Here is a 22126-nt window from a genome sequence, read left to right on the forward strand (position 1 = left end):
TCTGCATTTCACGCTACATAAAGAAAGTTAAAAAAAATATGAGAAATGTGCTGCTTCCAAAATGTATATTTACTTAGCCAGTGATATGCTATTGCGTTTTAAGCATTTAAATCCATAATAGTAGTCCTAGGGCCTATAATGAATGTATGGTGATAGTGTGAACAAAATAATAGGTAAATTCTAGTGTTAAAAAATGTAACATCCAAAGACAATATACTTAAGTTAAGAAAATGTGCTGATTAAGGGACATTTTTTATTATCATCACCATCAATAGAAGCAGCAGCAACAATATAATCAGAATCCCAATAACCATTTAGATAATACAATACATTCTGGATCCCAATAGTTTGGCTTTATACTTACCATAGATCCCGTTAAAAATACCATGATTCTTTTTCCGGTTTCTTTTTTCCCTTCTGAGTTTCCAAATAAAACAGCTGTGCTTTGTGTGCGTCAGCGTCCTTGCATGCTGTTGGTACAAGTATGTCTGGTCCCACCACGAGGATGATGCAGGTTGCAGCGCTTACTTTTTGTTTGTGTTTAGGGAATGGAATCTCGAGCCCGAAGACCATCCCGATAACTGGTGTTAGTTTCGAGGACCATTTGAATGGAGGTCATGCGACTCTAAACGAAATTTTCCGAGAGGTGGAGATGTTGATGGAGGACACGCAGCACGTACTGGAGGAGGCTGTGGATCAGGTAAATGTTCCATTCTACTATATGTAATAATACACTATAATTCAATAGACTATCCTTTTAATTATTTTTAATAGCAGACTATTTACAATACGTGTTTAATTACAGGGAAACTTTTGACTTTGTGGCCATGGGTAGAGCCAGGCTGTATTTTTTTTAAATACCTGATTTAATAGCCTGTAGACTGCTTTCCTTGTAGTCTACGCCCCTATTGTACTTTACGTGCTATTTAATAAATGAAAGGATTTAAATTGTATGTTGCATATGCATGGTCTATCTTAGAACCAGAGAAAAAAACTGTGGAACAAACAAGATGTGCTCACAATTTTAATGTTTATCACTTTTTCTCATAGATGGTCAATGAGAGTGCCAAATCATTGCTTAATATACAGGGTTTGCTTCCGAACTACCACAATGAGACCAGTACATATAGGGACAACAGGAACCACACTGTTTACAACGCGGAGAGAATTGACAAGGTAGGTGCACTACAAATAGGGTGAGGTAATGATGCAAGATCATGTGTGGATTCATTTCACAAGTCATCAACATGTACATTTTATCTGGATGTTTTATATCTAGAGGGAGATCAGACAATGGTTGGTTAGTTTGGCATTACATTTTTAGGTTTTCTGACAAGGAAAGTATCCGGTTTCTCTTCTAGGAAACGGACAACAGAACAGGGGGGACTCACTTCCAGACCCATATCGAGATCAATGGCCAATGGAACGAAGTTGAACATGTGAGTTTGTATTATATATTTTTTGATTTGTTAGGTGCTGAAAAAAGGATCGCAGGGAGTTTAATGCAAACCAATTTGAGGTAAGAGGTGTTTCAGCTTCCAAACAGCTGGGTACTGATCATCAGAACAATCCAATGACAGTTATTGTATTCAGACAAGGATGTTTGTATATGTTGAATAATAGCCAGATGGAATGAGGTGAGACCATAGCAGGGTATGACCTTTGAAGAAACCGAGTCAGTCACATGATGACTACACAGATGTGATCTCTCTGTCTCACACTCCATAACCTCGTCCCCACGCTAGAGGAAGTGTATGCTAATTAAAACGTTAGATGTTTCAATATTTTCTCTGGGAATTTTTAGGTCAAAGTTTATCTCCTGAATATGCTGGAATAGAAGTGCAATTGATCCCAAACCTGATGATATGTATTGTTTGGATACTATGTGATATAAGTTTATTAAGGTGGAGCATCAAGACAATAATTAAGTTAATTGCTATTCCTCTAAAACAAATGGAAAAGCCTGTTGATTAACTTAAACCCAGCTGTTCTACTATTGCCTATTTTCCTCTGCTCTTTTGTCTTTTGTTAACCTTTTCCTCATCTAACAGCTCATTATGCAAGGAAGGAGGGAACTGGGTACAGTCATTTTGTTTTGAGACTGAAACAATGTATCCTGTTGCCACAGTTTCAAACCAGTGTTCTTTTCCAAGTCATTTCTCAGCTACTGCAGGAAACCTAAAAAGACAGAACGCTTTTCAATGTTGTGAATAGATTGTCTTTCTTTTATAATGAATGAGATCATAGTGTATTTTAAAGAGGTGGCCATATACTTTACACTTTTTAAAAACTAGAACACCAATATTAAGCCATTATTCCACAGGCTGTTTCACCATTGGAGATTTTATGGCAGTGTTTTGATCTTTTTCCTTTCCTGGCATCATAACAGAATGTGGTTGAATTAATAGACAGGAAAAAAATGCATGGAAACAGCCTGCTGGAAACCTCAAATGACTTGCACTTGGGTCATTTTACTTTTTAGAAACTTGTGTCTACTTAATTTTGCTGCTGTGTGGGCTGCTCCACAGAGATATGTTTGGTTAAATATTTAGTGGGGGGAAAATGTTCTGCTTTGGGAAAAATGAAGAGCAGTCCTATGCACAGTATGATGCCTAAACAGCTGTGCTTCATCAACAGAATTACAGGCTATTAGGGTTGGTGAGCAGCATGTCTTCCCCAGTGTCTCCTCCAGTCCCCCAACAATGAGTTATCCTGTCTGGCGAACTGGGAAGCCTTTTTTGTACTGAAGCTTTTGCAGAGATATTCTTATGTTTTAATGTCACGTGCACAAGTACAGTGAAATGCCTTCATTGCAAACTCAACAATGCAGTAATCATCACACAAAAATTACAGAAGGTAGAACAAAAACACACAATAAAGCAAGAAGCTATATCCTATATATGTATTGTTACTTCATGTGAGCTACGGGGTTGGCTGAGATGGATTTGAGTGGTACGCAGTGAAGGAAATTCTTACTGTTGATGGTTGCCAGACTGCTGTTAGTGACACAACCCGCATCTGTCTAGACTAGTCCAGGCTGCCATGGAGCTGTGTTTGATCCTGCCTGTTATTTGATACAGTACATGTCTTTGTGGTTCAATGGAGTGTAAAAGAGATTGAAACAAAAACACATAATACACTGTGTATGCTCACATCTTGACTTCCCACAATGGAAATAATTAGGTAATGATGGAGCACACCACACACAGCCAATGTTTTGAAACAATAAATGGTTCAGGTTTATTCATGGCAAGTGAATCGGGCACTGTTTGTGTAGTGAAATGCTGTATTCTCATGTTGCTAGGTGTGGGAGAAGACCGTGTTAGGCATATCCACAGACCCGTCAGGTCTCCAATCTCCGTAGCCAAGTGCTCTTGGGAGCTCTCTGACAAAGTATGTTGTTTTTGTAAGCCTGCTGAGTTTCCCCCGACTCCACATAGCATGAAGAGATAAAGTTAATCACGAGGTTTAGATGACTGATTTTGGCAGAAGCCGTTTCCTCAGGCCGATGGAGGGCCAGTGTTCAGGTCAGTTCAGTATGTAACAAGAACACCATTTAACTGGAATTTCCTGATTTTTAGCCATCCAATCCATCTGTACTCATTGTAAAGGTCAATGCACATCCCTTAATGAGCAAAGCATTTGTGTGAAAACAAACGTTGCGGAAATTGGACAGGCTAATAAAACAGGGAATATGGGTGTACCTGTGTGGGAGGGGGGTTGGATGGTGTGTTGTGTGGATGCTGGTTGGTCCTGTCTGAATGTGATTTCTCTTACCAGGAATGTATGCTTGATGAAGATTGTGGTAAGAACAGTTACTGCCTATATGAGATAGTAAGCTCCAAGTGCCTCCCCTGCAGAGATGTTGATATGGTGAGTCTCTTTTTTGGGGATTAACATCTTATTTTCATCCCAATCCTGAGTCAAAATTCAGCCTTAAATTGAGAAATGGAAACAAAAGGGATGTAAACAAATGCAATGAACCCAAGTTAGTTGTGTACTTCTGATACTCCAGATCTTGTGAAGTTCTAGATCAGGGATGGGCATCTGATGGGGGTGGGGGCCACAAAAAAATCAGAACTACACATGAGGGTCTGCAGTGGCTTGTGGGTCTGCGTACCCACATCAATACACTCATTTGGTCTGCGGGCCATCCCTGGTCTAGATTATGTCTCTGATTACAGCTTGTTCCAATCACAAAAAATGACTATTACTAATGTGTTTTTTTTTTTTTTTTTAAGACCTGCACAAAGGATGAAGAGTGTTGTTCAGACCAGATGTGTGTGTGGGGACAGTGCACTAAGAATGCCACCAAGGGCAATGCAGGCTGCATCTGTCAGTACCAGAGTGACTGTAAGCCAAAACACTGCTGTGCCATTCTCAAAGGTATATGGTCAAACACACATTCAGTGCCCAAAAACCTATCTATTGAATTAACTGTTCAAGGTATTGTTTGTGTGAAAGTATGTTGTTACTTACTGGTCCTCTTTTTTTTCTTTCTCTCCTGTACCCATGATTCTAAATTAACCTTTTCATTGGTATCACTGGTGCTCCCATCTTTAAAAAGTTAGTAGTCCAAACTATAGGAGTAGCAGAAAGAAAGGCCACAATATATTAATCCTACTTTTTTTTTTAAAGGTCCAATGAACCTTTAAAAAAGGTTACTACATGATTCCATATTTGTTATTTCATAGTTTGTCTTCACTATTATTTCTACAATGTAGAAAATAGTAAAAATAAAGGGGAAAAACCCTGGAATGAGTAAGTGTAACAGTTTAACTTTATAGTGATAGTGGCCACCTCACCCTTGTTTTGGTACAGCGCTGACAGATGGGGCTGGGGAAAAGTAACCACTCAAATGTATAGACAGAGCTATGGATGCAAGGACTGACCATCCATGAGAAATTATAGTTTTGTCCATGCTTTGAGGCTATACAGTGTTGTGTACAATGACATTGTTTACAAATAGTGGAGTAAAACAAGCTTGTATTTTGGGCTCTGATGGGTAAGAAAGTTTAAAGGCCCAATGCAGCTGTTTTTATATCAGTATCAAATCATTTATGGGTAACAGTTAACTACCTTACTGTAAAACTTTTCCATTACAATGGCCAAAAATTGTTTTTTAGATAACTATTTCTCAAGCAAGAATTTTGCTAGGACTGTCTTGAAGTGGTCTGAATGGGAAGGGGAAAACTAGCTGTTTTGCAGAGATTTGGAACTCTTGTTATTGGTGTATTATCCAATTTACTGCCTGGTGATATCACCAATCAAGTCAACTCCTGCCCATGAAAACCTGCTTGATTACAAGGTCTTGTCTAGATTATATTTTAAACCAGCAACTATCAGGAAATAACACAACACTGGAAAAACTGCATTTTGACTGCACTGGGCTTTTAACTAAATTCATGAGGCATTTCTAAGTTATATTCTTCATTGGTTATATATCGTTAATTTAAAATTCCCAAAATGGATGTACCATCAGAGGTAATCCTGAGGTAGCTATCCAGTCCCATTTCTTCCAGTGCCATTTTAAACCATACTGGTGAAGTTACCAGGTTGTTAGCCAGATGGGTAACATGACTGGACAAGGTTGTTTTGTTATCAAACAAATGGCTAGCGGCCAATAGTCATTTAAACGACCTGCGATATGGTTGATTTAAATTACCAAATGTGTACGCAAATTCATGATTTAAAATAAAATGTTGTCTGCTTAAACACAGGATCAAAGCCACCCTCGTCTCCCCCTTAGCAATTGTGTGACAATTATTTTATTTTTCTTGTGATGAGTTGTTCTGGCGGTGGAGAAAATACATTTTCCTGCAGTTCCACACCTTTTGCATTGACTTAATGTCATGTTCATATATCTGGGTGACTAACAAACTCAATGGGGGCCCCCTGCAGGTCAGAGCACCTGTGCAAGTGCCCTGGGTGCCTGGTCTTTAATTATCCCATGTCAGCTAACATGTTTAGATAGCTGGCTAGACCTAGCAATCTAAACATGTTAGCTGACATGGGCTAATTGAGTGACTGACATAGCACAAGTAAAACTGCTGATGCACTACCATATTTTTTGGGGGGGGGTTCCCTAGTGGCCACGGGACCCTAAGCAGCCTCTTATGTCGCTTATTTGTATCAGACAAACACAAATGTAACAACTTTGCTTGCTCCCAACGACACATTTTGTCATTTAATATATCTGGATGAATATTTTTCTAGGCTACCAAATCAGCATTCCAGGTGCACTGCACGGCACAGCTAAATATTTAGGAGCATATGTGACCAATACTGTTGCAAATTAGAGCCCAGCCTGTACCCACTTCATTCTTTCCTATGATGTTCATGCATTCCCCTTCCCTGTCTAATATGCTTTCTTCACCACTTGTCCCCCTCTTACAATCCTCATCTCCGCTGCTTCCCCACCTCTCTCTCTGTCCTTCTCATGGTGGTTGCAGAGCTGCTCTTCCCAGTGTGCCAGCCCAGGCCGGATAAGGGTGAAGCGTGCAACAGCCACCCTAATTTGCTGATGGACATGCTGTCCTGGGACGTGGAGGGTCCGAGGGAATACTGCCTCTGTGCTGGCGGGCTCCACTGCCAACCCCATGGGTGAGAGCATTTCTAATCCTCATAAAACAGCTGTGATTGTTGCATATGGGTCTGTCAGATTTTCCCATACAAAAAAAAGAAAAACAATTGCAATATATTTTTACCGCTACATTATTTAGGATACATGTTATACATTTAAAATACATTCCAACATCTTATGTAAAACATCACAAAATATGTTAAATGCATCAGAAAAATTTATTTTAATGCATTTAAAAATATTTTGAAATTTTCACATGTAGTTATACAGTACCAGTCAAAAGTTGACACATCTACTCATTCCATGTAACGGTGCGTAGAGTGATGGGTGTGGAGTCAGGTGCAGAGGATTCGGAAAAAACTCTTTATTTCCATTCAATCACCACGCACAAAGAGGGTGACGCGGAACACAGGCGTACAACACTCCAGTAATGTACTACACAGGCACATACGCTGTACAGCGGACAATCCAAAAAACAGGAACACTCCTTGACCAAAAAACAGCAAACAATCCCGCACGAACACAGGTGGGCTAACTGAACTTAAATAACCCCAACCCAAAACCCCAAACAAGGAACAGGTGAAACCAATTAGACCCAACAAAACGAAAAGGGGAAAAAGGGATCGGTAGCAGCTAGTAGACCGGTGACGACGACCGCCGAGCGCCACCCGAACGGGAAGGGGTGCCACCTTCGGTGATATTCGTGACATTCCAGGGGTTTTCTCTTATTTTTACTATTTTCTACATTGTAGAATAATAGTGAATACATCAACACTATGAAATAACACATGGAATCATGTAGTAACCAAAAAAGTGTTAAACAAATCAAAATAGATTTGAGATTCTTCAAGTAGCCACCCTTTGCTTTGATGACAGCTTTGCACACTCTAGGCATTCTCTCAACCAGCTTCATGACATAGTCACCTGGAATGCATTTCAATTAACAGGTGTGCCATGTACTTTAAGACATGAAGGTCAGTCAATGTGGAACATTTCAAAGAACTTTGAAAGCACTATGAAGAAACTGGCTCTCATGAGGACCGCCACAGGAAAGGAAGACCCAGAGTTACGTCTGCTGCAGAGGATAAGTTCATTAGAGTTAACTGCACCTCAGATTGCAGCCAAAATAAATGCTTCAGAGTTCAAGTAACAGACACATCTCAACATCAGCTGTTCAGAGGAGACTGCGTAAATCAGGCCTTCCATGGTCAAATTCCTGCGAAGAGACCACTACTAAAGGACCAAAAAGAAGCGACTTGCTTGGGCCAAGAAACGCAAGCAATGGACATTAAACCGGTGGAAATATGTCCTTTCGTCTGAGTCCCAAATTTGAGATTTTTGGCTCCAACCGCTGTGTCTTTGTGAGACACTGAGTAGGTGAAAGGATGATCTCCGCATGTGTGGTTCCCACTGTGAAGCATGAAGGTGTGGGGGTGCTTTGCTGGTGACACTGTCAGTGATTTATTTAGAATTCAAGACACACTTAACCAGCATGGCTACCCCAGCATTCTGCAGCGACACGCCATCCCACCTGGTTTGAGCTTAGTCCCACTATCATTTGTTTTACAACCGGACAATGACCCAACACGCACCTCCAGGCTGTGTCAGGGCTATTTGACCAAGAAGGATGGAGAGCTGTATCAGATGACCTGGCCTCCACAATCCACAAGTTTGCAAAGCTGTCATCAAGGCAAAGGGTGGTTGCTTTGAAGAATCTCAAATATAAAACGTATCGGTTTGTTTAACACTTTTTTTCTTGTTACTACATGATTCCATATCTTTTAATTTAATGGTTTTGCTATCTTCACTTTTATTCTACAATGAAGAAAATAGTAAAAATAAAGAAAAACCCTTGAATGAGTAGGTGTGTCCAAACTTTTGACTGGTACTGTATAGTTTTTTAATTGTTAGTGGCCTCCTGAGTGGTGCAGCGGTCTAAGGTGTTACTACAGACCCGGGTTCATTCCCGGCCTGTGTCACACAATTTGCCCAGCGTCGTCCGGGTTAGGGGAGAGTTTGGCCGGGGAGCTTTACTTAGCTCATCGCGCCCTAGAAACTCCTCGTGGCGGGCCGGGTGCCCGCCAGTTGAACAGTGTTTTCTCCGACACATTGGTGCGGCTGGCTACCTTGTTTAGGAGCGTGATTAGGGGGGTCATGTTTTGGAGGACGCATGACTCCATTTTCGCCTCTCCCGGCGCTTTAGGGATTTGCAGTGATGAGAGAAGATTGAAAAAGGGGGATAAAATACAAAAAGTTTAAAATATATCGATTAAAAGTAAAATAATAATAAAAACAGCCTAGTGCCTGATCTCAGGCATTTGTTTCATTATTTAATTAAGCTGGAGGCACTTAATTTAGTTTTTGTTTTACAACTTGAGATGGGGAGAAAATGTTTTATGAAGTTGAACGTGCTATTTTTGACCATGTTAAAATTTGGTGAATTTTTTTTTTGTTTTGTATTTTTACTCACAATGACAGATCAAATTATCACTGCCAAAGTTTTGGCTTGATGACCCAAAAACATTTCTCCATTGATCAATATGTAAAGAGTAATTTCAGAAGCCAAATTAGGAACAACTTTGACTAATGTCATAGCCATCCATTTTACTATTTAATATTGTAAGGCATTCCATGAATTTCAGCAAATGTATTTACGTGACGTGTTATATCAAACTAGGCAAGTCAGTTAATTAAGAACAAATTCTTATTTACAATGACGGCCTATCCCGGCCAAACCCAGACGACACTGGGCCAATTGTGCGCCGCCCTATGGGACTCCCAATCACGCCTGGATGTGATACAGCCTGGAATGGAACCAGGAACTGTAGTGATGCCTCTTGTACTTAGACGCAGTGCCTTAGACCGCTGTGCCACTCGGGAGCCATATTGAAATGTATAAAAAATGTATATTGCTTTTACTAACTTTGTTTCAGACGCGGATCCCTGTGTGTGAACTAGGTGACCACCAGATACAGTGAAGAGGACTAATGCCTTAAGATGAGACATGGTTGTGTGTTTTCTGAAAACTTCTGACTGGACTCTAGTATCGGTCTGGCATTGTTAGACAGACAATGGCCTAACCAGATGAAAATGGTGCCGACAGATGTGTTCTCAATCACATCAACTAACCAAGCAAAGCACTCATGATGTAATTTGAATAAATAAACATTTTTCTTGTATTTACTTTCCAGCTATTACTACTGATATTACAGGCCAGTGATATATGTGTAATCTCACACTAGATGGCAGCATTATACACGCATCTGATGTCCTGTTTGATGTTGAATCCTCTGTCTGTTCTTTAGTTGTGACTCAGACAGTGATGCTTGAGGTAGAAAGACAACATTCTGTTGACTCTGTATGTAGGTTAATCTGGTTTAACAGTTGTATTGCACACATACATGCACGTCATAGAACACATTGGGAATGGTCACATATTCTGGTGCTAATTGAAACTTCTACCCAATTTCAGTTTCCAGTATGATCAGGGCTGGAATATACATTACCAGTCAAATGTTAGGACACCTACTCCAGTCAAGGGTTTTTCCTTCTTACTATTTTCTACATTGTAGAATAAGAGTGAATACATCAAAACTATGACATAACACATGGACTCATGTAGCAACCAAAAGTGTTAAACAAATCAAAATATATTTGAGATTCTCCAAAGTAGCCACCCTTTTCCTTGACCGCTTTGCACCCTTTAGGCATTCTCTCAACCAGCTTCATGAGGTAGTCACCTGGAATGAATTTCAACTAACAGGTGTACCTTGTTAAAAGTTCATTTGTGGAATTTCTTTCCTTCTTAATACGTTTGAGACAATGGTGTTGTGACAAGGTTGGGGTGGTATACAGATAGCCCTATTTGGTAAAAGACCAAGTCCATATTATGGCAAGAACAGCTCAAATAAGCAAAGCGAAATCATTACCATTTAACACAGGAAGGACAGTCAAATTGTTTACATCCCTGTTAGGGAGCGTTTCTCCTTTGCAATGTCTCAAGTTTTGAGGGAAGGTGCAATTGGCATGCTGACTGCAGGAATGTCCACCAGAGCTGTTGCCAGATAATTGGATGTTAATTTCTCTACCGTAAGCAGCCTCCAATGTCGTTTTAGACAATTTGGCAGTGCATCCCAACCGTAGACCATGTGTAACCACGCCAGCCCAGGACCACCTAATCCGGCTTATTCACCTGAGGGATTGTCTGAGACCAGCCACCCGGGCTGATGAACTGTGCTGCTGATGAAACAACCGAAGAATGTTTGCACAAACTGTCAGAAAACATCAGCGAAGCTTATCTGCGTGCTCATCGTCCTCACCAGGGTCCTGACCTGACTGCAGTAAGGCATCGTAACCGACTACAGTGGCCAAATGCTCACCTTTGATTGCCACTGGCATGCTGAAGAATTGTGCTCTTCACGGATAAATCCTGGTTTCAATTGTGCCGGGTGGATGGCGTCGTGAATGCACAGAGATACTGTGACGAGATCCTGAGGCCCATTGTCGTGCCATCCACCCACCGCCATCATCTCATGTTTCAGCATGATTACGCATTGCCCCATGTCGCAAGGATCTGTACAGAATTCCTGGAATTGTGTAGTTCTATGGCCTGCACACTCACCAGACATGTCACCCATTGAGCATGTTTGAGATGCTCTGGATTGACGTGCACAACAGCATGCTCCAGTTCCCACCAATATCCACCAACTTCGCACAGCAATTTGAGGAGTGTGACAACATTCCAAAGGCCACAATCGACAGCCTAATCAACTATATGCAAAGGAGATGTTGCACTGCATGAGGCAAATGGAGGTATCTGTGACCAACAGATGCATATCTGTATGCCCAATTGTGAAATCCATAGATTAGGGCTTAATAAATGTATTTCAATTGACTGATTTCTTTATATGAACTGCAACTCAGGTAGCTTAGTGGTTTAGCGTGTTGGGCAAGGAACCGCAAGGTTGCTGGTTCGAATCCTTGAGCCGACTAATTGAAATAACCTAATTGCTCCTGTAAATCAAAATAAAAAATTAGGTAAAATGTTGTTTATATTTTTGTTCAGTATAATAAAACGGGCCTTCATATCTGTGACAAATATTTGTACAAACCTAAAATGAGTAACAGAACCTGTTTACCAATGTTATGTGACTAAGTATTTTAAAATCATCCCAAAAATGCTCTGCTACGGTCTTTGCAGGTAGCCTAGTGGTTAGAGTGTTGGGCTAGTTATCGAAAGGTTGCTGGATTGAATCCCCATGCTGACAAGATAAAAATCTGTTGTTCTGAACAAGGCAGTTAACCGACTGTTCCCTGGTAGGCCATCATTGTAAAATAAGAATTTGTTCATAACTGACTTGCTTAGTTTAAAAAAATGCAACACTTTTGGAATCTACTGCAGTCTTTTTTAGCCTTGTAATATCCTAGGTTCTAGTGGGCAGCAGCCTACAATTTAGGCTGGATATGTCAGTACTCCAGTGGGTTAGTGAGCCTAAAACCTGGGGTGGGTGAAGTCATGGCAAAACTTGGCTTTTTCACTGCATAACAGATTATAGACAGATTACACACAGCTGTGGGACATCAGGAAAAATCAACATTTTACCACATCAGAACAAACTGCATGTGGACCTAAAACCTAATGCAAATGGAACACTCCCAGACGGGATTAGAGGTAAAATCCCAGCCCATTCCGCATGGCTCTCAACCTGGATTTTCTAAGGCTGTGTTTACACAGGCAGCTCAATTCTAATGGGTTTACTACAGAGCAGGATCATTGAGTTAGCCAGCTAACTTGCCTTAATATTTCCTGAAATAACTTCTTATTTTTTAGAAAGATAAGCTTGAAATGGGCATGTTCTAATTGACTCAACAACCAAAAACAATGGTGCTCTTCTGAACGACCAGTTAAATGCACTGCTGCCCTTTCAAATGGATCACTCATTGCTTCAAGCCACACACCGCCACGCCCACCAAACGGAGTAGACATACCTCACTCAGTCTGTTCAGTAACGTTTTTGGGAAACGTGTCGTTCAGTACTAACCGTTATGCAAGGTAGCAAACGTTCAATCAAACTGAACGCACCCCAGAATTGGGCTGCCTGTGTAGACATAGGCTAAGTGCTCAGTTAATTGCAACACGTATTACTGTCACGTCCATTCTATTACAGGCTTATGCTCTAATTTTGTGCTGCAATGTAAATGCTTTCTCTGTTGGTATCAAGTGAAATATTTTTGACTGATATGGAATGAAACCTCAGACGTATTTTTGATCATGATAGGCCTATGATTTTTTTTTTTTTAATCATTAGAATTAAACTATACTTTATATCTTTTTTTATGTCAAAGAAAATGAATTTCCATAAAGCAGTTGCTAACAGTGAAATACAACAATGTGGACTTTTTTGGTGGATGCTGACGTCACATCTCTGGCACCCAGCAACCCGTCACATTTCCTGGGGCCTATTCATTAAGGCAAATCTGTTACAAAACGTTTCTTAAACGGAAGCTAAATGGAACGAAACGTGGAGGGATTTACCTGAATTTGTCCAATAGAAACTCTCGTTTTGCTCTGTTTGCTTCTTAAATCCTAAACCGTTTCCCTAATGAATACGCCCGTTCTCCCAGCCCGCAAAAATTGAGCTGTTGCGGCACTTACAACCGGCAGATACTTCTGTTCTGATTGAACGCAGGAAAACTCATCCTCGTCGAAATTGCAGGTATATCTGTATTTCACATGCTATTTTCTCTGATTTGGTTTTGTTGTGCACTAGAATCCGCTACATTAGCTAAATGTAACATTTTTAAATGTTCAAAGATCACTGCAAATGGCTAGCTTTTGCTAACTATAGTATGTGCGACAGACAGCATGCCACGGAAAAGATGCGCAGGAGGGAGGGGGGGTAACGTTAGCTAGCAACATTTCCAGAAAGTATTGTAGCTTTGTTAACACTCATGTCTATACTTTTCAGAAAGTTTGAACATTCTTCTTACTTTAGTGGTGCTGGTTTTGCTGCCAGCTATGAATTAGTGGGAATTTCTCACAACACCAGAGAAGTTGGAAGGCTAGCTAGTGGCTGGCTAACTATCTAGCTTGGGCTCTTGTGTGTGGGGTGGCACAGCCCCAAGTCGCTGTTCAATATTAAAACCCGTTATAATTCTGTACAACATTCATAGATTGCTTTGTTTTCTAAGTTCATCTGGAATGACACTTATTTGAGGTAAGCCATTTTAAAGCTTGTGTTCTGTAACTGGCAAGTTGTCTGACTTTTTAATCAGGGTCACAAGATATCCAGCCTGGTCCTATGACTCACGGCAAGCCCTTTCCATTTGACATTTGTATGTAATTGTTGTGAGTAAGCCAAAATTACTCACAGCTGCTGAGGTGGACTTGTCATCAGATTTCTCTAAACTACCAAGGTGGTCTTACTTACAGTAACGCATTACTTTTGAGGTTTGTTGTCATTTCACATAACTATTACGGCGGTGATTGGGCGGCGTACAATTGGCCCAGCGTCGTCCGGGTTTGGCGGGTGTAGGCCGTCATTGTAAATGTAGCCGTAGCAGCCTGTCTCAATGGCTTTTGGGGAGTGTTTTCATTGAGATCCAGACACTGTTCTCTCATACCCACCTGACGAGCCAGCTTACCTTCATTCCTTCCTCCACGAATGGGTATCCGATTTTTCACGGCAGTGCTTTAGTGAATAGCCTACACATGTTGCTCACCAGTCACCAGGGATTTCTTGATGGCTTTTTATGTCCTTACTGTACAGTTGAAGTTTCTCCTTGTGACACCTGTTTATCAAATGGTTTATTTGGTTTATAATAAGCACACACATACAGTAGGCCTATATATAATGTGAGGACAAGATGCCACTGCGTTCCACAACTGCCTTGCCGCCTGGCTGGAGACAATGCTTCTGTTTGACAAGCTTGCAGCTGTCACAGACTTGTCACTGGTTTGATAGAGTAAATAATAGACTGTCTGCTCTGTTGCTCTGTCCAGAGGGAACCAGTCCTGCACATTAAACAAATGTCATGGCACATCTGATCAGTGCTGTACAGTAACAGTAGACCTACAGTATATGCAAACCTGGTTTAACAGTGTGCAGATTAGCTCAAGGGATGCATCTGGCAGTAACACAGTGTATGTTTCTTGGTTCCCAACTTCCCATTGTTCCATACCTGAGCTAAATGGCACTATAGGCCAAGCAGGGTTTCAGTTATGAAAATGAGGCACTTGACATTTGACCGGTAGCATTTTAATTTACCGGACATTTGAGAAAATTACTGGACCCACATGCATTGGGTAACTTGATTAGGGTGTCCACCTATGGTGCTCAGAATGACAAAAATCACATTTATGTTATGGTAATGAATCTCAACTGAACATGCAAATTGAGGATGCAATGACGTGTGTCCTTACTGTGCACTTTGAACATGTTAGAATAACTCCACATTTACATTTCCCTCAGTCAACAAGACTAATAATGAACAGCAAAACCACTAGCTTATGCATAGGTGGCACATGAGTGAAGTTTGGGGAGCAAATTTTCACCATTAGAAATGTACCTTTATAGTAAAGCATTCCATGCATCATAGCATTTGCAGACTTATGTAAGATAGCCTACTATTCCTAATATGGCTGTCCCCATCTAAAACATATCTTGGTTGACCGAAAGTCATCTGTTCTTTCGACAATTTTTAAAGGTGTATTTTTCCATATAGACACACCCTATATGTTTTAATAAAATCTATATGCATTGAGCTTGAAGCGCACTGTTTAATGAAATAAGACACATGACTCAAGAGGGAGCCAGAGAACAAGATAACCAGAAGGAAAAAAACGTAACCTTACCTGACCTTTCCTCCTCCCCCTCCTACTGGCTTTCTGTCATTACTCTCCTTAAGTTGCCAGTAATAGGCTACACGAGGAGTCGGCAACCTTTCTCATGTGGAATGTCAATTTCTTACCATTTCTCCTGGTCTGCGTGCCAGTTATGGTTTTCATATGCACATTTTCATTTATAATAACGTCTTCGTGTCTCAATCATTGTCATGTGGTTAATCAAAATTAACCCAAATGATACAAACCTAAACAGTAACTTCTATTGCCATTTGTCAACTATGTAAAAATAGCCTACATAAAAACATTGCAGCCTGCAGGTAGAAACTATCATGATTTAAAAATAAATATCCTATAAATCACATTGGCTACCCATGGCCTGTATGCAACGAACTTGAAACCTATTAACTTGGGTCCGGCTGATGCTAGCATTAGCAAACTTGCAACATTGTATAAAATATTATGGGCCCTCAGAGTTTCCAGAATCGGGTACAGTGGGGGGGGGGGGGGGGTCACACCTAGCTCGGCTGTTAGACTATTCAACCTTTACTAAAGAATAGTCTATTGTTTAGCTATTAGCCCCCTCTCCAACTTGCAAGAAATAGATGTATTTTTGTCGAGAGCAAAATTATTATTTTTTCAATCAAAAATAATTGTTCTGAAAGCAAAATCAAGGCTTCAAAGTAAAATAAAGTTCAATCAAATATTTTGTAATATAGTGCAAAACTGCATTTTATTCCCCAAAAATATTTCAAGAACAAAAAATGTATTTGAAAACACAACTTTAATTTAGCTGTCAACCACCCTCCATTTTGTCCATGTTTTGAGTGTCAGTTTGGCTACAACCAATACTGTTCAGCCTTTCTTTCCAACACAAAGGAAGTCATAGTGGACACCTACGAAGGACTGTGTGACGATGGCATCTCAGGTAAGCAGCACTGGGCGTTCTTCCGTCCAACTTCTAACTTTACATAGCTAGCAGTTAGCTCCTACGATTCAGTGTCGGTTCATAACATTCTACTATATTACATACATACCGTAGAATGATAAATCATGCAATTATTATTCTCAAGCTAACCAAAAACATTTAGCTATGAATGCCTGTTTTCGCTATTTTCAGTTGAATTCATATAACTTTCTTTCATGGTAACTCATATGCAGGCCATGTCCTATTTGTTTCATAGTCGATCTATAATCATATTTCATGACAGTGTAACGGTTAGCTTTTTTTACAGAAGAATGAAAGAACACAATATGTCTGTCAGGGAATGCTATTCTGATATGTCAGATGAAGAGTTAGAACAGAAAGTCAGGACCATTAAGGCAAGGATGCCCCATGGGGGCTTTAGAATGGTCAAAGGAAGTATCAGAGCAATGGGCCATCGTGTACAATGGTGAAGAGTTAGAGAGTCTTTGCAGCGTGTAGATGGTGCAGGTATCATTGCCAGAATGATCCAGCTTTGTTGCATTCCTCGGCAAAAATACTCTGTTCCTGCTCCCCTGTCTCTCGTTCACATTGATACAAATCATAAATTGATAAGGTACTAAGATGTATAATGTCTCCATCAAATCTAAGAAGTTATTAACTTTTTTATTCGTGGACACATTTTCAATGATGTATGAAATATGAGTTGTTCTTCATCAACTGGTAATACATAAATAATGAAGCAGGTTAATAGGTTAAACATTTCACTTTTAATTTCAATGCTTTTTTTCATGATACAACATTGTCATCTTTGGCGGTATAGATGGATTTTCAAGGAAGGTAAGTATATTATTTTGTATGCATATTGCATATTTCCCATCACCTAATGAACAACCACAATACCAGTCTGGTGTTAAGCTTTCTGTGCTGTATTGACGTATCCTGAAAATGACATCTGCTGCTTTAGATTGAAAGGTCATATCTCAGTTATTTTCATATTTACAAAAAATAAGCTATTTTATTTACATTCAGGGTGCGAGCTGATCAAGGTGTCTGAAATGTAGATATTGCCAGACGTACAGTCGTGGCCAAAAGTTTTGAGAATAACATTAATTTTCAAAGTCTGCTGCCTCAGTTTGTATGATGGCAATTTGCATATACTCCAGAATGTTATGAAGAGTGATCAGATGGATTGCAATTAATTGCAAAGTCCCTCTTTGCCATACAAATGAACTGAATCCCCAAAAAACATTTCCACTGCATTTCAGCCCTGCCACAAAAGAACCAGCTGACATCATGTCAGTGATTCTCTCGTTAACACAGGTGTGAGTGTTGACGAGGACAAGGCTGGAGGTCACTCTGTCATGCTGATTGAGTTTGAATAACAGACTGGAAGCTTCAAAAGGAGGGTGGTGCTTGGAATCATTGTTCTTCCTCTGTCAAGCATGGTTACCTGCAAGGAAACACGTGCTGTCATCATTGCATTGCACAAAAAGGGCTTCACAGGCAAGAATATTGCTGCCAGTAAGATTGCACCTAAATCAACCATTTATCGGACCTTCAAGAAGAGCGGTTCAATTGTTGTGAAGAAGGCTTCAGGGCGCCCAAGAAAGTCCAGCAAGCGCCAGGACCGTCTCCTAAAGTTGATTCAGCTGCGGGATCGGGGCACCACCAGTACAGAGCTTGCTGGCAGCAGGCAGGTGTCAATGCATCTGCACGCACAGTGAGGCGAAGACTTTTGGAGGATGGCCTGGTGTCAAGAAGGGCAGCAAAGAAGCCACTTCTCTCCAGGAAAAACATCAGGGACAGACTGATATTCTGCAAAAGGTACAGGGATTGGACTGCTGAGGACTGGGGTGAAGTCATTTTCTCTGATGAATCCCCTTTCCGATTGTTTGGGGCATCCGGAAAAAAGCTTGTCTGGAGAAGACAAGGGGAGCGCTACCATCAGTCCTGTGTCATGCCAACCGTAAAGCATCCTGAGACCGTTCATGTGTGGGGTTGCTTCTCAGCCAAGGGAGTGGGCTCACTCACAATTTTGCCTAAGAACACAGCCATGAATAAAGAATGGTACCAACACTTCCTCTGAGAGCAACTTCTCCCAACCATCCAGGAACAGTTTGGTGATGAACAATGCCTTTTCCAGCATGATGGAGCATCTTGCCATAAGGCAAAAGTGATAACTAAGTGGCTGGGGGAACAAAACATCAATATTTTGGGTCCATGGCCATTAAACTCCCCAGACCTTAATCCCATTGAGAACTTGTGGTCAATCCCCAAGAGGCGGGTGGACAAACAAAAACCCACAAACTCCAAGCATTGATGGCAGCCCATTCTTGCATAATCAGTCAGGATGTGGCCCAGAAGTTAATTTACAGCATGCCAGGGTGGCTTGCAGAGGTCTTGAAAAGAAGGGTCAACCCTGCAAATATTGACTCTTTGCATCAACTTCATGTCATTGTCAATAAAAGCCTTTGACACTTATGAAATGCTTGTAATTATACTTCAGTATTCCATAGTATCATCTGACAAAAATATCTAAGGACACTGAAGCAGCAGACTTTGTGAAAATGTATAATTGTGTCATTCTCAACTTTTGGCTACGACTGTATGTTCACTGTCCGAGGAACAGGCCGTGGAAGCTTTTTTGCTGGCAAAAGTGTCCATAACCAGAGGTAATTAAACTGTTCTGTGTTCTTTTTCTCTCTTCCTCTCTGCCTGTCTTGTTGTACATGGAACCTGTCTCACTTGCATTAATTAAAAAACCCTTAAGATGTCAGCTGCTAATTTTAAGATTTACACCACATAAACTCTTAGCCATTTTCACTGAACTATCAAGCCCCTGTTGCAGCCACATTTATTATCTCTAATACAGATTGGTTCTTTTGAGCATTCCAAATTCAGCAGGTGGGGGACCTGCTTTATCAGGGGGATAATCTTGAAACACTGACAATGGGGTCATTGTTCCTGACATCCCATGCCCCCTGCCTACTGAGAATCTTGCTGTGCTGCAACGTCAAGTGAACCCTATCACTGACTCCTCATCTTTTGGTCAGGACATACACATACATGCTCTTTGATTAGTTATGAGTCTCCAGCCTTTTCAGGTGCAGTCCTCCCACACTATGTAGGATATTGTTTTAGCCAAAGTGCCAGTCTTGATAATGGAAAACATTTGTATTTTTGGAGGAGGGTGAAAGGATAGCAGGCTCAGCTGTCAAAGTGAGAGGGTAGGCTATTCTGGATAGAGCAGGTTTTAGCACTACAGTTGCTTCAAATGATCAAGTCATCATCAAGCTTCAAGTGGTATTTACATATTCATTTGTGACGCTATCTTTTATATCATCCTGCTATTGTCACATGCTACACATCTATCTATCCAATGTTATCATAATTTGTTATAAGGGATATTATACAGGAAGTATTATTAAAGCGATGCTTTACATTGAAATACAGATAGAGATGTAGTAGTCCCAGAGTTAATGATCCAAGGTCAGTTTTGCATTTCACCTGATGATTATGATGACTGACCGTGTTAGCATGATTAAGCTATTTTTTAAATTCTCTCTATCCATCTGTCTCTCATCTGCAGGTATGTTTGAATGTGAGAGAGGAAGCCAGTCCCGTCATCGCCACCTCACCTGCTTTTAAGATAACCTTCGGGCTGACTGGGAGCCCAAGGCTGGTTAGGAGACACCGCAGGAGACACTATATAATTGTGATGAACTAGGAGAATATTAGGGTAGCACTGTAATTCATTAATTATATGCTGTTTTCCCTGCTCCTCTGTTTTACCTCTTTCCTTTTCTTTCTTCTACACCTCTCCCCACCTCTTCCTCGTTTTATAATGCACACCATATGTGCATTGAAGTACAGATTGAACTTGTATTTATAATATTACAATTATACTATTTATAATGCATGTATTTATAACACCTGGATAATGAACTTTCAATAAAGCGTTTCACATTCTCCACTGGTTGAAATTATCTCATTGGAATAATACACTTTTCCCGTGTCCTCAGATTAATGCAGATGAAGGGAGTTAGATATGCATAGGTGTATTTCTGTATATATGAATTACAAATCAGCCTTTACTTAAATCATGTTTCTCGTCTATTGCATAGTTACAATGTGTAATCATTGATGTCCTAGGAGCAGGAGTGGTAAACACTGTTGAAGTGTATAATTGTAATACATACATGCAGACACAGCATAATTCAAAGAATAGTTTGATACACCTGGTATTGGATATGACTGAAAAAGAATGTCTCAGATTCATACCTGAAACGCACCTTTATTTACCAAGGAAGAGTACTTGATCAGTGAATATATTCAATGTACAGGCTACAATGTGGGGATCTCATGCGTGGTAATAACTACAGTACATGTGTATATTCCATCTCCAAGATGGCATAGCAGTCAGACGTCCTTTGTCCTCGTCTAGTCATGTCCCGTGTATATATATATTTATGCATATTTATATCTTTCTTCGCATATCTTTTATATATTTTCTTTTCCAAAAACTCAACTTCAAAACACTCTCCTGCAACCCGCCTCACCAATATAAAAATTTTAAAAAGCTAGCCAGAAGCTAGCCAGTTTACTGGCTAATGTTAGTATTCAGCTAACCACGGTTTGTGGTCATCAGCTATCCTTTAGCTCAAAAAGCTATCGCCAGTTTTGTAAAACGTGACTCAGACCAGAACGTACCGGACCTATTTTTCTCTCCATATCCCCGGATTTCAACCGCAAGCTCTGGATATTTACACCTGGATCTCGCAGCTACCTAGCTGCTATCCGTGTGACTATTGGCTTATGTCGATCCCGGAGCAAACATCAATTATTCCGGAGCTAGCCAGCTGAAGAGTTCCATCAGCCACTCCTGGGCTACAATCACCTATCCGAACCGGTTTTACTGCCGATGCGGAGCCCCACCGGGCCTTCATGACTGGACTACCGACGTTATCTGCCCGAGGGAGTTATCCAACTGGCCCCTCCGTCGCGACGTTACCTGAACGCCCATCTGCGGCCCGCTAATCGTTAGCTGTCTTATCGGCTGCTATCTGAATAGGTCTATCGGACAATTTTTCTTGGGTCACTATAACTATATCTATTTTGCCAATTGGATTGATCCCCTCTACCACACGGAACCCCACTAATCTACTGACGGGAACGCACGAGGTGGCTAAAAACAGACCTCCATCCTATGCTAGCTTGCTACCGATGGCCCGGCTAGCTGTCTGAATCGCCGTTACCCCACCAACCTCACTACTCACTGTACCCTTGTGATCACTCGACTAAGCATGCCTCTCCTTAATGTCAATATGCCTTGTCCATTGCTGTTCTGGTTAGTGTTTATTGGCTTATTTCACTGTAGAGCCTCTAGCCCTGCTCATTATACCTTATCCAACCTTTCAGTTCCACCACCCACACATGCGATGACATCACCTGGTTTCAATGATGTTTCTAGAGACAATATCTCTCTCATCACTCAATACCTAGGTTTCCCTCCACTGTATTCACATCCTACCATACCTTTGTCTGTACATTATACCTTGAAGCTATTTTATCGCACCCAGAAACCTACTTTTACTCTCTATTCCGGACGTTCTTGATGACCAATTCTCATAGCTTTTAGCTGTACCCTTATCCTAATCCTCCTCTGTTCCTCTGGTGATGTAGAGGTGAATCCAGGCCCTGCAGTGCCTAGCTCCACTCCTATTCCCCAGGCGCTCTCTTTTGATGACTTCTGTAACCGTAATAGCCTTGGTTT

The 22126-nt window shown here is 40.8% G+C and overlaps 1 protein-coding gene across 1 annotated transcript; it reads left to right on the forward strand.

Annotated features, from left to right (window-relative positions):
* Window positions 1–433: 433 nt before the first annotated feature.
* On the forward strand, window positions 434–9762 carry dkk3b (dickkopf WNT signaling pathway inhibitor 3b). Its single transcript, XM_039018155.1, has 7 exons — window positions 434–700; window positions 1051–1176; window positions 1362–1439; window positions 3781–3873; window positions 4242–4386; window positions 6453–6603; window positions 9517–9762. The coding sequence occupies exons 1-7, from the start codon at window positions 485–487 to the stop codon at window positions 9539–9541; spliced, it is 834 nt and encodes a 277-aa protein (XP_038874083.1). The 5' UTR covers window positions 434–484; the 3' UTR covers window positions 9542–9762.
* The last annotated feature ends 12364 nt before the right edge of the window (window positions 9763–22126 follow it).

Source organism: Salvelinus namaycush, chromosome 21 (assembly GCF_016432855.1).
Source record: "Salvelinus namaycush isolate Seneca chromosome 21, SaNama_1.0, whole genome shotgun sequence".
NCBI classification, from domain to species: domain Eukaryota; kingdom Metazoa; phylum Chordata; class Actinopteri; order Salmoniformes; family Salmonidae; genus Salvelinus; species Salvelinus namaycush.

Bases quoted from the DNA above. Each gene is read 5' to 3' on its own strand.
- dkk3b (XM_039018155.1), top strand. From the start codon at position 485: ATGTCTGGTCCCACCACGAGGATGATGCAGGTTGCAGCGCTTACTTTT. The intron at 701-1,050 runs GTAAATGTTCCA...TTTTTCTCATAG, and splicing joins TGGAGGAGGCTGTGGATCAG to ATGGTCAATGAGAGTGCCAA. The intron at 1,177-1,361 runs GTAGGTGCACTA...TTTCTCTTCTAG, and splicing joins ACGCGGAGAGAATTGACAAG to GAAACGGACAACAGAACAGG.